Consider the following 15,791-nt stretch of genomic DNA (forward strand, 5'->3'; position numbering starts at 1 on the left):
CTCTTTATGTTTGCCCTCCTGACACAGGGCGAAGGAGTGAGTGAGTCAGCTTGGCTTGTTGACACATTCTCTCAGTAATCTCCATTTGTAATAGGACTATTCACTGTCTCCTTGTAATTATCCTTTCTTTTCATAAGCATACAATAGATAATGCATATGCTTTGTTGTGATATAATTGTGGGTTTTGTTTTCTATCGTAGGACAACTACAACTTTTAGAAATCCTCTTTGGGTGGCTGATCTTTGGGATGTGCATAAGGAATGCAAACTAGAAACCAGCATGCTCTTATACTCCTATTTCTGCATGTGTAATGGGTGGACATTTTGTGGTGCATCATCATGGCTTTAATTTGTGAAGATGACTTGGGTGGAGAGCGTTTGAGATGACGGAAAAACATAAACACTCGTCCTCTAGCTTTGTGAAGTATCAATTAGGACCTGCTCATTTGCTTAACCCCATCCACAGCCATCCGTCCCCCTCCATGCCACCCGGCACCCCACCCAAGAGAGTGCTTCCTCAACCCCACTCCATGCATCGGTTAGGGGGCATTAATCTTGCTGTTGCGTGTGACTTTACACATGCATTTGCTAAGGGACCAATTGAAAAATAACTTCAGTTAATAGATGGGCCTATTTAGTTACCTACATATTTCCAGAATGAAATTATTATAACGGTTGAATTTGGGGTTTGGCTTATGACCAACAGGGAAATGTTTACACTGTCATTCTGTGTAACGGTTATTCCTATTTTCCTCTATACCTCTTCTGGCAGAACTGACGATGTGATGTATGCTACGCGCCACGCGCATGTGTTTCACGTGTCGCCAGCTGTGTATATCATGTAGCTTACTGCAGGAAACCAGACAGGCAGTCAGGGAGAGGCCGGGCCGTGGCACTTCTGTGGGTTTTTTCAGTGTTAAAAAACCTGATCCCTCTCATCCCAGCCGCTGTGTTTCTGTACCGAGTCCAAAACCGCATATAAACGTATGGTCTGGCTTCCCGGGGAGTGGGAGGAGGAGGGGGAGGGAGGGAGGGAGGGAGGGAGGGAGGGGGGTGTGTGTGTGTGGGGGGGTGGTCTGCCACTGCCCTGGCCCGGGTGGAAGGAAGGCTGAGGGGCCCGGCTTCCAGCTCTGCATCATTCCAGGGGTTTCCGCAGGCCTACAAACTCAGGTCCTGTGTGGGGGTGTGTGTGTGTGTGTGTGTGTGTGTGTGTGTGTGAGGGGGGGGGGGGGGGGGGTGGTTCGGCAATGCCCTCGGGGTCCCTGAGGACAACAGCTTAGCTCCACTCATGTGCACTTCACCGGTGACAGGACTGTTATCAATTGGTAACTGTGGCCTTCTCCACTCGCGGCACCGCGAGATGGGAGTTGTATAAGTGAATCATCTTTTGGACTCGGCGACAACCAGGTTGGTTGTTGTGTTTGTTGTTGAGCTAGAAAAACAACAACACACGCAGGTCAGACCTAAAGGTATGGATGCTTTAGGTGAGATGTGTAACAAAGTCGTCTCTTGCACACCCCCGTCTTATTAATTGTAAGCCCTGACTCCTTAAAGGGAGCTGGTTCACAATTCCACCATTTTCTTGGTGGCAACAATTTTACTAAGATGGAGGCCAGTGGTAGGATAAGAGACTACTCTCCTATGGTGGGTAACCAGTAATTCTGATGTCCTCTGTCTCTCTCCTCCCCCACCGCGATGGGAGCCAGCTTCAAAGGTCGTTATTACGCATCCACAGAATGTGTACTTCAGCGAGTCACAAAATGCCACCAACTGCCACAAAGAGGACTATTTTCTTTGCTTTCGATTGGGTAACTTCTCTATTTTTCTGAGCAACATCGGGCCACATTTACAGTGTGCAAGTGTGTGGGGGGTGGGGGGGGGGATTGCTAATTCAGCGTTTGAGTGACGTTAAGGGGGGGCCCCCACTTGCCACCAAATCCTAGTAGTTTCTCTTTTCTATTTTTAGTGTTAAGATTACCTGCTCAGACTTTGTAAATCAATCACCAAAAGTTGTAAGGGAAGATCCATTGTCGTGTACACATGATATATTGTTTACTAAATGCATAATATGCCAGAGGAAATGGTCTAAAAAGGAAGAGAGAAAAATCCGCAATAAATTAGACCATAACCTCTCCTTCTCAAAGATTTTTTCTCGATCTAAAGGTAGATGCCTGCAATATTTCTCGGTGTTCACCCATCTTGTTCAGAACATTGATACAATCAAGTCAACTGGTGGAATCGATCATTTGTTCTCAAATGCCAACAGGAGAGGAAGGATAAATCCGAGGCTTTTTGCATTTCTTCGTCTTTTAATTTTTAACACATGGCCAATGGCCAAGACACATATGCGTCTTCGCTGCCCGAATGTAACGTAATCCCAGGACTGCTGGCAGTGGGATGCGTATGTACCAAGCGATCCTGTCCTGTGAGGTCACCCACCTCCCACTGACATCTTGGCTCGCTTGACCCTGGTCGAGTTCCAACCCGAAAGGCTCTATTGCAGGCATGGGAAGGCTGTCCATAGGCAGGGTGAAGGATTGGTTACGCTCACAGAGAAGTCTAGAAAGCGGCTAAAAAAGACAATGCATCGGTTTCATCTGCCAGTATATCAAAGCATAATGTAAATGCACATCAATAAATTGCACACGGGACTAAAACAGTTTTCTCTCAAAGGTCTGCTGGGTTGAAATCAGACGACAGAAAGGTTTCTCTTTTATGGTAGTCAAACGAGAAAAGAACCGGGTCCACCTGAAGTGGGACGCGGCCAGCGGGGCTCGCCAAAGGTTTCAGCCGATGAACCCGGAGAAGGGACCCGCTGCACCCTCGGAGAGAGCTCTCTGCTTCCTGACTCACAGCATGCTTTCAGCTCTTTATCTCCACCGCTGCCCTGCAGAGAGAGCCTGGCTATCGATCAGCCACTCGCCTGCCTCCCTCGCTCTGCCAACAATTAGGAAGAGAGAGAGGGAGGGGGGGGGGGGGAAGAGTGTGCGTGCGAAGAAGGCGAGGAGGAGAGAAGGAGGAGGTAAAAGGAAAGGAGCTCAGGTTTACACAAGCTTTTGTGGAGGTGCGTCTCTCGGCGGAAGGAACAAACAAGCCGGGGGGGGGGTGGGGGGGGGGGTTTACCTAATAAAGGAAGGCACCTCCAGCAATTACGCCAGCTGACAGCCAAACTGTGGCGCACCGCTAATACTGGCTGACAGCAGGGAAATTTGAATAACGAGGCTTGCAGGGGATGCGGGGGGCGGGGAGGGGGGGGGGGCGGCGGGGTAGGGGCTTGGAGGCGGTGGGTGGTTGTAAGAAAATGGCAGAGAAAGGAAGATGTGTAATGCTAATGAAACAGGTGTGGGGGTGGGAGGGAGGGAGGCAGGGGGGGGGGGGGCTGGGGTTCAGTCCTCCCTCTCCAAAGCTTTAAGCATGCAAATAGACCTTGCCTCCTGGTGTTGCAGTCGCGTCATGCACGAGGCGTGAACTTAAACGTGTATGTTTTATTATAAAAAAAAAAAAATGGCGTTCCGGTGGCATGTTATTGTTTTTTTGAGGCGTTGACCCCCGTGTTGAGGGGTGTACGGCGGGCGTTCCCCATAAAGTGTGTGGGAGATGGGGAGACGAGTGAAGGATGAGCGATAGCGCGAGATGCTATTTTGGGTACGGAGACCTACCCTCGCTACCGTGTAATGTGGTAGACGGGCCAGAGAGGGAGATGGCGCTCAGTGGGTATTTACTCTAAATAATGATTGACTCTGTGGGTAAGCAGCGTAATTAGCGGTCTGGCTAATGAGCCGAGATAGGTGGTGGAGGCACGAAATATCTGGTGTGAGCTGGGAGATGTGGCTCCCTTTTTTAAGGGATTATTTTTGCTTTACTCGAGTGAATGTAGATCTTCACATCTGTTTTTCAAAGAGCGCTGTTGCCCATTTTTGGTTTGTGATGTGATTAGGTCAGGTTTTAATTTGAAGCTCAGTCACGATAAGCTTTATGTTCCTTTCGGAAGTTGCGTGTTAAAACATTCATGTATGCGAGGCGTTCAGTCCTAAAGGTGGACACCATCACATTCTTTTTCCCCCAAACATGTAGGCTTGAATTTGTGGCACCTCTGCCTCCTTTAAGACATTCTGTAGAGAAACTGTGGTCTTTGATGGACTGGGGAAGTTGTATTGCAGCACTGTCGGCAGGAGCTGAAGTGTGATGTAACATCCCTGCATATGCTATAAGATTGTATCATCAAACTAGAGCCGTAAGAGGTAAGCAGGAAATGACCTGACAACATGAATAACCTCAGACTTTGAGGTAGTAGCCTGGCCACTGTCTAGCCAGGCCTCTGGTCTCCTTGATAACGTGTGGTTGGAGGATCATGCTATCTCATTTATTGAAACATTTTGCTCGAGGTCAACCGGACAAGTCATAGTCAAACCCATTGCAGAGCATTCAGCATAATTCCAAATGTTGACCCCGTCTTATGTTCACCTCAATGTTCTCTCAGTTATATCGGAAAGCGATATTTCCCCATTCATTCGTTTTTGTGGATGATGCAATGAATAGATTTTTGGGAGACTGTATCAACTTCTATATTTGTTAATATTATCGTCGATGCATGGCTATAAAATGTTGAGCCAGTAAATACCTCTGGAACTTTCTGTCTGAGTGACTGTGGTTGCACATTGTGTACACACACGCACACACGTGTGTCTTTGTGGGGTTGGACGGAGGGGGGGAGGGGGTTTACAACAGGGATATGAGGGCATCGTGGTTTGCTGCTTGTGGCGTCAACTCAAATGAAAACAACATTAATTACGTTGAAGGAATGCCACACTCGCACACACTGAAGAGTGTGTGTGTGTTTTTATCTGTGCATGCTCATGTGTGTTTGTCCTTGAGTGTGTGTGTGTGTGTGTGTGTGCTTAATGCATAACCCGCCCTTTTAATAGCTGCCAGATCTGTTATGAGGCTAGTGTTGTTCTGCCATTACTGACTGGACCCCCTTCAACCACATCCAGACCAGGATTAGGAACACGGAAGAGACATTCTTATGCCATGACCGCTGTGTTTAGTCTCCCTCTCGCAGTCCGACTCGTCCTCATGTGGTCCTTCTTTAATCACCACGACGGGCTCGGCGTCTCGTGGGTTCTGGGGGGCCGACGAGTGTGTCGGTGTCTGCGTCGGTAACGCTCACAGGTTACGGGGTCACAGCTGCTGGGAGCTTCTCCGTGCATGTGCAAAGCCTCGGCCGGTCTGCGGCACTCGGAGTCGGGGTGGATCTGAGGAGAGGCGGTCCGGGTTCTGGCGCCCGCCAGACGGAGCTGGCCTCATCGTCTGGCCTGGACTTGGCACAGTTGGATCGGGTGTAGTGCTGGCCCCGTCTTACCTAATGGGGCACATGCTCACTCTCTGTTATAAGATGGCCTGCTTGAGCGTCCCTTATAAGAAAGCTTTCTCCCTGGGATGGACTGCTGTGGGCTGTGACTTCCAGAGAGAGCTGTAGGGGGGTTTACAAAGTTAATGTCGTGACCACTGATTCGGCAGTGATTGTTAAGGTGTTGTGGGGGGGGGGGATTATGTTGGATAGAAGAAGAATGTACTTTATGATGTCTTTAACGTTGGCGGTATTTACATACAACAGTAACCTTGCCCATGTCCTCTCTCCCCTGAACCACCACCACAAACAGCACCCTCACCTCCAACCCAAGCATCACCAGCACCACGCAAACAACCCCTCAGTCAGAGCCTCTCGGAGCCCGAACGGCTGACCTGGCAGACGCCCGGCGCAGCGCTTTCCTGTAGTCTTAAAGAAATCCATTTCTTTTTCACTTCTCGGGCCGTTCCCCAGTGTCAGAACCGAGGCTAACCTCCATCAGGGCTAATGGTGCTGGAGCGGGGGCCTCCTGCCCTGATGAAGATTCTGCCTCTGTGTGCACCTGCACTCTGAAGCACGTGGCTCTGGGAGAGGAGGGGAAAAAAGAAGGCAGCGGGGGCTTGGTGGGGGGGGGGGGGGGGGGGGGGAGGTTGCTGGGTAAGAGTGAAATGGAAGACAGAAAGGTGAAAGATAAAGGAAAAGCGAGAGAGAGAAGGGCAGCTGCCCCCTCCCTCCTCCACCTTTCTGCAAAATGGTGTGTGTGTGTGTGTGTGTGTGTGTGTGTGTGTGTGTGTGTGTGTGTGTGTGTGTGTGTGTGTGTGTGTGTGTGTGTGTGTGTGTGTGTGTGTGTGTGTGTGTGTGTGTGTGTGTGTGTGTGTGTGTGTGTGTGTGTGTCACATCATGGGCATCTGTGCATGAAAAGTGCTGTGTGTATGTGTCATGCGAACAAGGCTTACAATTTGGTGCGTGTGCGTTAGACTGACAATGTGCGTGTGCCTGTGTTCTTGGAGGGGGATCAGGCCGACAGATTGAGAGCAGCTTGTTAGAGGGGAGGAACAATGAGGCCACAGCCCCTCTCCTCTTTCCCTCTCCTCTCTTTCCCTCTCTGCAGGGCTCCTCCTCCTCCTCCTCCTCCTCCTCCTCCTCCTCCTCCTCCTCCTCCTCCTCCTCCTCTCCAACTCTAGTCCTCCCCTGCTCCTTTACTCTCCATCCCAACCTCATTTTCTAAATCTCATTCTTGCTCTCCCCTTTCACCAATTAACAATCTTTCCATAATCTCGGGCTTCTGCTCTCTCTCTCTCTCTCTCTCTCCTCAATCTCTCTATCTCTCCACCCCCCCTTCCGCCACCAAAAAATGTCCTCCTTCCAGTGATATCTGACCTTCCAAAATCCATTATTCATTAATCTTTCTTCTTCTGTGCTTCTCCACAGACACAGACAACCCCCTCTCCCCTCCACACACACACACATACCCAACTTGTACTCATCTTGCAGTCGGTCAGGACACCCACACACACGTGCATACAGAGATGCATGGCTCGGCTTAAATCGACATCGGACATGTGCTGCTGCTGCTGCGCATGTAGATCGCCCTCTTTCACACACGCATGCTTTAGTCTTAGCCATGCGGTTCATCAGCATGTCTACACCTCCCCTTCTCTCACAACGCTGCTAATCCAGCAGCAACCGGACATGACATTACACACACACACACACACACACACACACACACACACACACACACACACACACACACACACACACACACACACACACACACACACACACACACACACACACACACACACACACACACACACACACCCCTAAACTCTCCACCCCATTTTTTCTGCCTGTCCTAGAGCATTACCCTACCGGCTGTGTTCTCCTAATTGCTCCGGACCCTGCAGAGTAGGGGGGGGGGGTTTCGGGGTGGCATGGGGTGACGAGGTCTCCAGCCATGATGGGAGGTTCTTCCCCCCCCCCCCCCCCCCCCTCCCTCTTTGTCGCTCATTCTCCAGGCCCGCCGTGCCGCAAAACAAGTGTTCTTTTGGCTGAGCGGCTCTTGTACACACACATGTCCCTCCCATAACACACACTCCAAGCTGCCGACCAAGCATACACATGGACGGCATGTGACTTTGGTTGATTCCGTTTCCTAACCACACGGGTTCCTGTAGAGATGCCGCTCGGATAAAGCGCCCACGTGATAAAAGTTTGCACAGCTATAAGAAAGGAGACTTTGAACTGCTAAGGACTGCATGAAAGTATGTCGTGGTGTGTGGTCCATGGTGAACATGACTCGAGCTCGTACATGACTTTTGCATAATATGTCCCACTAACTCATCACCCGACACCTCCTTTCTCCTCAGGCACCTCTGCAGGCGCCCCCCGGTTCCTCTGCCAATGCGGTTGCTGCTGCGGCTGCAGCGGCCTCTGGGACCCCCCAGTCGCTGAAACTAACGTACCCAGAAACCCTGGACCGCATCAAGGAGGAGTTCCAGTTCCTCCAGACCCAGTACCACAGGTGTGTTCCGCCGTCTGTCACTCACAGGGAGGTGTAAACACAGACTTTGGACCGGGCAACAAATCGAAAGAGAGAAAGGACATATGGCAACGAGAATAAAGCAGATTTCTTTAAGATTATCTTGAATCCTGTATCTCCTTTTTTTTAAAGTGGAATCCATGCAGGGCTTGGTGTGCACTTTCCTCCATGGCTGCGCTTTATTGTTTTTATGAGTTGTGTGGAGTTATGTCTATATAATGTTTTATAGTTATTATGTTTTGGCTTGGACGCAGCATTTTTCCTGGCATCGTTTCCAAAAGTGTGTGTGTGTGTGTGTGTGTGTGTGTGTGTGTGTGTGTGTGTGTGTGTGTGTGTGTGTGTGTGTGTGTGTGTGTGTGTGTGTGTGTGTGTGTGTGTGTGTGTGTGTGTGTGTGTGTGTGTGTACGTACGTACACGCAAGACAATTAGCCTGTGTGGCTGACGGCATTCTGTGCAGGAATGTGTCCAGAATGCTTTTGAAAGTGGGTCTGTGGTTGGCTTTAGTGTCCCAGACCCACAGCGCTCGCTTGGCAATTCTTCAGAGGCTCCCCTTCTCCCCCACCCTCCCCCTTTTCTCTCTCGACTCTCCACATCCCACTTTGATACCGTTGCCCAGGACTCCCCCCTCCAAGCCCCTTTGTCCTCTCTCCAGCTTCTATTGTGCAGCACCCGGCCCCACTGTGGACACACACACACACACACACACACACACACACACACACACACACACACACACACACCGGCTGCATGTTGTGCGTGCCAAGCCATTCTCGTTAGCCAGTAGCTTATAGTCTTCCAGTCCAAACAAGCGGCTGACCTGGCCTGGAACGGCTGATTCCAGGCATACCTTCGGATGCCCCCGAGCCGATTCCCCCCCCCCCCTTCCCCCCCCCCCTCTTCTGCTGCACTGACACACACACACACAATGGAAAGCTAGGTAGCTCCGTACAGCCGGCGCCGCTAATCCTTTATCATATCATAACGCTCATTCAATTCCTGACTGGAGCCGGATCGAGGCGGTTCGTCACAGTGCGACGGGGTCACGGTTTCCCAGCGGCGCAGTCAAGAGTCATGCGCTCCTGGAATGTCATCAAAAAAACGCGCACAAAAAGTTCACAGCAAGTTTCCAAACAAATTGAAATTCTACATAGCCCGGAGGGTGGTCCCGAGTCTGGCCACGGTTTGTGAAGACGCTGGCCTGACGGACAAACCTGAACTTCAACTTCAGACCTTTTTTTTGGATGTCCCTCCCTGGATCTGTTGGGTCGAGGGAAGGCATTATCCGTTCCACTCGGCGGACGTTTTGCGTTGTTTACCTGCCTCACCTTAAGACACCTGGGACTTCAGCTCTTTTTGTGCTGAACACAGGTGGCAGGAAACGCGTCAAACACATTAAAGCTGAGATCACGGAAGCGGATAGGGAAATCAGGGGAGGGGTTGCATTCAAACCGCACTGGTTTTATTGGGTGTCTTTTTTTTCAAGATGCGCATTAAAACCCAGGCAAAGGGCTGGGCCTTTTATACCAGGATGCTTTGAGGAGTGCTGGCTGTCTTTTACATATTTGATGGCTTGATGAATGTGCAGATAAACATCCTAGATGATGCTCAACGGTGCCAAGATTACTGCTCTCTGGTTCCCTTCCCTCTCCTCCCCTCCCCTCCGAAACGGACATCGGAGTAGTTTGAGAAAGCTGAACGCCATGGCAACGTGGCGCCTAACAGTCAAGAAGGTCGACCAATGATTGACAATAGATGGTATTGGATTGCCTTTTTAGATCGCTCTCTCATGAAATGTTGATTTGACGAGGCCTTTTGTGCGGTGGCGCGGTGCTATCCGATTTGCGTAGATTGATATTATATTGCAGGCGCGGGCGTTCTCCTTCTGGTTGCAGAGGTATAATGAACAGTGGCCATGGTGCTTCTCAGATTTTCAGATGGTTCTCTGTGCTTGGAGTGCATTTTCTATCGCTGGCTCTTTCTGAAGCCAGCATTCAAATCCACCACTCAAAAGAGAACGCAAGTGTTAGACTTAGGAGAGTACTAGTTGATATGCTTAGTCATAACTGCATTGCCATATACGCAATTACCTGAGTAAGTTATTGGGCATGATTTACAGAGGAGAAAGCCTGACTTTAATTCAATCACTGTTTTGGTCATTGCACATTTTGAGAGACGCTTTTCTGCTTCTGGCATCTATGCCCCTTGACGTGCAGTAAGAAACACACAGACACAAAAGGACACACACGCAGAGACAAACACAGAAACACGCACACAGACACAGACTCACAGACGCACAAAAACACACACGCAGTATAAATATGCATGCACAAAATGACAGCTAAACCCACAGACTTAGAGGGACATTTTGCATGGCCACACACACAAGATCTCGAAATAGTAGGGCTTATCTTTGTATTTCTGTGTCGGAGAAGGTGGCTGGATGCTGATCGATGTTGGATTAGTGGGCAGGAAGGGGGCCGAAAAGAGATTAGTCTGGTGTGAGAGTGTGCATTCCAATAACGAGAACTATTTTGGTTGGTGTGTGTGTGTGTGTGTGTGTGTGTGTGTGTGTGTGTGTGTGTGTGTGTGTGTGTGTGTGTGTGTGTGTGTGTGTGTGTGTGTGTGTGTGTGTGTGTGTGTGTGTGTGTGTGTGTGTGTGTGTGTGTGTGTGTGTGGCAGGCAACGAGGAAGGGGAAGACGGCTGTGGGTTGGTTCAATAATTAACATTCTGTGTGACTGCGAGCGTGTCAGCTCTAAACGCTCTCTAATCAACCTGCACGGTGGGGGGAGCCGACAACACAAAGCCTTCATTACTGTATCACACGTACGCACGCACACGCTCGTGCGTCCGTAGCGCGGGGCTCACCACGCACTCTGCTGCAGTGACAGGCGGGCTGAGTGCTCCTCCCGCACGGCTCGCCCTCAGAGCGACGAGTGCACGGCGACGAGAGGGGCGCCCGCGACGAGGGGCGCCGCGTCCTCCACGCCGGAGCGTGAGCTGCTGTTCAGTCCCGCAAGGTCAGCAGCACTCCAGTGGAGACCAGCGCCGTTCCCATAATGGATCCCTCCTTAATAATGTCCTCAATTAACGCCGGGCGCCCGGGGGGAAGAGGTGTTTAATGAGGTGCCCGTCGTCATTTTTAATATGAAACAATATTTACGGGCCTTCTTGATCGCGGCCGAGGCGTGACACTTTCATTGGTGAATCCGTCCGCTGGCCGGCGTTTTTAAAAGGCCGGTTGTGTGCGGGGTATAGGTTTATGTGCGTGGGCGTTCTTCTGCTGGGTTTTAATCGGTGTCCGACTGTCCGTCCATCGCTAGTGCTTTGCAGAGGAAGCAGGATTTGTGGTCAGGGTTTTATCGACATGTTTGTTTTTGTTTGTGGGTTGTTTCACGGAGAAAAACCCTTCCTAATACCGTGTGTGTGCACAGGTCTCAAGGATAAACACTCGCAATGAGGTGTGTGTGTGTGTGTGTGTGTGTGTGTGTGTGTTGCACACACTAGGGATGGGGGGAAATAAACAAAAGTAAGCCAGAAATAAGAATGCAATCTTCGTGGAAACTTATTATGCTACCATCCTACAATGGGCGTAATGGTTCGCCTATAGTTGATTTGCTCTCTAATAAAAAAGAAATACACTCTAATATAGAACATTAAACCACACAAAAGATAAAATCACATAATTTTGCATTATTTACAGAATCGCGATACATAAGGTATCCACAGTCAAAAATGACTGTATTATATCGTACCGCTAGGCTCCTGTCCCTAGTTCACACCCTGGGGATGGGGAAAGACTTCCCCAAAGCCCACCGGGTGGGGGGTGTGTTTAGTTGTGCACGGGTGTTGGCACACGCGTGTGGGGGGTTCTGAAGTAGAAGGGGAAAGAGAGGAGCCGATGGTTTCCCAGTACTGACGCAGGAGAGCGCAGCACGGAGCATTAATAGTTGATGAGATGTAAAGTGAACATGCATATACCTGGAGGGTGTGTGTGTGTGTGTGTTTTTCCTTGTGTCTGTATTGGTTGATTTTGTAGTCGAAAATTGGGGGTTTGTGTAATTTTCATATAAATGGAATTATTACAAAGAAAGGTTAGAAAAAATTCTTTAACAATTCACATAATACATTTATTTCTTCAGTGAGAGTTACAAACATTTGTTATGCGGGCGTGGTATTGCAATTTGTTTTTCATTTGTTTTTTGCAGGCCGTGTTATCCCCATGGTTACAGCTTTACACAACTTTGATACTTATCAAGTACTGTGTATGAGTGTTAAAATTAGCAGTGTTGTTTTGCACTTATACTATTAAGCTAAGGGTCACGGAAGCTTACCCCTCTCTCGGACACGGCCATCAACCTTTGCTCAGACAGAGCTCCCCACATCGACACTCTCCTCGCCACCGGTGTCCCTTGCTCACACACCACAAAATAAATGCTGCCGAAGTTCCGAGCAGGGTGGAACGTTCACAAACTGGTTATCGGAGCCAACCAGTTTGTGAACGGGTTTGTGAACGGGTTGTTCACAAACTTATCGGAGACAACCCCATGTCCGGCAAAGTTTTCTCAAAAATGAAGGCCTTATTTCAGTAACTGTGATGAAATGGCATCGATTAATATTTGGACTATAATTTTAGACTTATCACTATCACCAAGACACATCAATTTCTAAAGGGCTCTGTGTGCTCTCCTACTGCTTAAAATAACTGCCTTTTTTATTAAATTATTGATGATTGATGCTTAGTTGGTTCATATGAAAACATTGGCTAAGAAAAGGGCACCTCTGATTCTCAGAATTCAATAAGAAATTTGGCGTTGCTTTAATCATCATTTGTGGAGATATTTGAAGGGCCGTGGAGTAAAGAACAACGTACAGCAGAGGTTCAGTAGCTGACATGCTAACTATAGCCTCTATTCTAGTTTAATCACCGTCAAAGGTAAAGCCCAAGAAGGGGGGGGGGGGGGGGGGGGGGGTGTGTGTGGTGTGTGTGTGTGTGTGTGTGTGTGTGTGTGTGTGTGTGTGTGTGTGTGTGTGTGTGTGTGTGTGTGTGTGTGTGTGTGTGTGTGTGTGTGTGTGTGTGTGTGTGTGTGTGTGTGTGTCGAAGGAAGGCCACGTGGACCTTGGCAGGTCCACGTGGCCACCTGAATGCTCATGTATTGCATCCAGTCATATGTTAACATTAGTCTGTGTGACTAAATGGTTGTGTGTGTGTGTGTGTGCGCGCGCTGTGCTGACTGAGCTGTCTGGGGGCTGGCAGGCTGCTGATTTGTAGCACGTTTGGCTGATCATCTTATCTCCTGTCAACGGCAGGGAAAGATTGGAGGGACCAAGTCCGCCATCTCCATCGCTCATTCTCTCTCTCTCTCACCCTCTCTCTCTCGCTCTCTCTCGCCCTCTCTCTCTCTCCTACTCAATCTCTTGCTATCCCTCTCTCTCCTGTTCGCTCGCTCTCTCTCCTTCTCTTGCTGTCTCTCCTGCTCCCTCTCTCTCCTTTTGCAATCTCTCTCCTATATCTCTTGCTCCTTTTCGCTTTCTGTCACTCATCCTCTTGTTTACACACACGTGCCAGCACGCACGCACTTCTGTCCTTGCTTCTTTCTCTCCTGTGTTTTTAATTTCACTGCTCTGCCATTTTTGTATCTCTTGCTCACTCTCTTGCTCTTCATCTCTCTCTGAATACTAGCGAGCCAAGGACTAATTATTACAGGCAATCATTTGTCCATGTAATATCATTTGTCCCCCCCACACACACACACAGACACAGACACAGACACACACACACACACACACACTACTATCTGCACCTAAAGACACACCCTCATAGAGGGAAGACAATCACCAAGTACACACACACACACGGTCATTTCCTTTTCTTATAGTTGTATTCTCCTTACCTAAGGGACGGTCAGGGCTCTCACTAGACTATATAAGCTAGCGTGTGTGAATGTAGAGATTGCTCTTTTCGTACGCATCCATTTCCGCCGGTGGACAATGAATCCATGAATGACGGACTCAATGTTGCAGAAAAAGAAACCAAACATACAGACCACACACACGAGAGTAAACATGTTGCGCTCCTCAGCCTAACCCCTACTTCCTGTCGGTGTGTGAGTTTTTTCAGAGGTCGGTCAGCCCCCACAGTCCCGTTTCCTGTCTCCCAGCTAAGCGCTAGATAAGTAGCCCGATAACGTTGCAAGACGTTATCAGTCTATTAATCCTTTTTTAAACATCTTTGCCACAGAGTTCAAAACAGCCAACCTTTATCTTTTATCCTCCGGTTAACAGAGTGAGTTTGTGCCCGTACTAGAATGCACATGCAATAATTTACATTTTTCCCATGTGGCTCACACACACACACACACACACACACACACACACACACACACACACACACACACACACACACACACACACACACACACACACACACACACACACACACACACACACACACACACACACACACACACACACACACACACACACACACACACACACACACACACACACACACACACACACACACAGAGCTCACAGTGCCGCGTTAGTTCCCACACAGTCCATCCCAGAATGACTTGTGCCGATAGGCAATTCCACTGTAATAAAATCTTTGGTGCGGGGGTGGAATGGGAGAGTTGGGGGAGGGATGATGGGTGTTGGGTGCAGGGGAGGGGGGGAGAGTGTGATGGAGGGGGGTGGGGGGGGGGGGATTAATCCCCAACGCCGCTGCCTCTCCGTCCCTCTTCTACTCAACTGGATGGCAATGATAAATGAGTCAATTACGGGCGTATGTGTGCACAGGGCTTCAGCAAGCGACCACGGATGGGGGCTGTTATTACCTGTTGCTGCGGCCGGGGGTAATGTTGCGGTATTAATCATATTCTAATTTTCATCCACCAAATGACCCCCCCACCACCACCACCACCACGGGCACTAAACTCCACCCCCCCCCCCCCCCCCCCCCCCCACACACACACACTCATTCACTCACTCACTCCCCAGCTCGGCACACTGCGATCCCTGCATCCATCTATCAGGACCGCAAACCAGCTCGCATAAAACGTTGGGGCCTAAATATACGTGTGTGTGTGTGTGTGTGTGTGTGTGTGTGTGTGTGTGTGTGTGTGTGTGTGTGTGTGTGTGTGTGTGTGTGGTGTGTGTGTGTGTGTGTGTGTGTGTGTGTGTGTGTGTGTGTGTGTGTGTGTGTGTGCTTGTTTATCCAGTTATAGGGGACACTTGGGGACAGTTAAGCCATGAGGGGGAGATGGGAGACAAAGACACGGAGAGGACAGACACTGATATGGGACACATGGGAGCAGGCTGATGTTTGTGTGTGTGTGTTCTCGTATCACTCATGTGGTGCTGGGAGAGTCTTGGGATCCCACGGTGGCTGTAAACCACATTAGCCAATAACGACAAACTGCGCACACACACACACACACACACACACACACACACACACACACACACACACACCACACACACACACACACACACACACACACAGGTCCCTAGAGGCAGGGTGGGTCGCTGTGAGGTTCTAAGGGAAACATCTGGTGGAAGGTGGTTTGTTTTTTATTAGAAAAAGAGTAGACCCTGTCACTCTTGGCCCACTTAATCAGAAGCCTATGTGTGTGTGTGTGTGTATGAACTTTGGGTTGTGTGTATGTGAATGTGTGAATGTGCATTGGGGACAGTCAGGTAATTGTGAAGAGTGGAGCAACAGAATGAGAAGTGGAGGGCACATGGATAGAGAGAAATAGTCCAGTGGGGGGGAGGGAGGGAGGGAGGGAGGGAGGGCGGGCGGGTGAGACCTTGGATGTGCCTGGCTGCAGTCTTGGCTGGATTTCAAGCTCCAAGTGTGAGTTCATCTATTTCTGATGTGCTCCGAAGTGATAA

The 15,791-nt window shown here is 49.6% G+C and overlaps 1 protein-coding gene across 1 annotated transcript in view; it reads left to right on the forward strand.

The window, feature by feature from the left end:
* tle2a (TLE family member 2, transcriptional corepressor a) overlaps window positions 1–15,791 on the forward strand; it is a 34,429-nt gene that overhangs the window by 1,085 nt on the left and 17,553 nt on the right. Inside the window, 1 exon segment of the mRNA XM_056603290.1 lies at window positions 7,722–7,876. Coding sequence (XP_056459265.1) covers window positions 7,722–7,876 — 155 coding nt within the window.

Source organism: Gadus chalcogrammus, chromosome 12 (assembly GCF_026213295.1).
Source record: "Gadus chalcogrammus isolate NIFS_2021 chromosome 12, NIFS_Gcha_1.0, whole genome shotgun sequence".
Lineage (NCBI taxonomy): Eukaryota > Metazoa > Chordata > Actinopteri > Gadiformes > Gadidae > Gadus > Gadus chalcogrammus.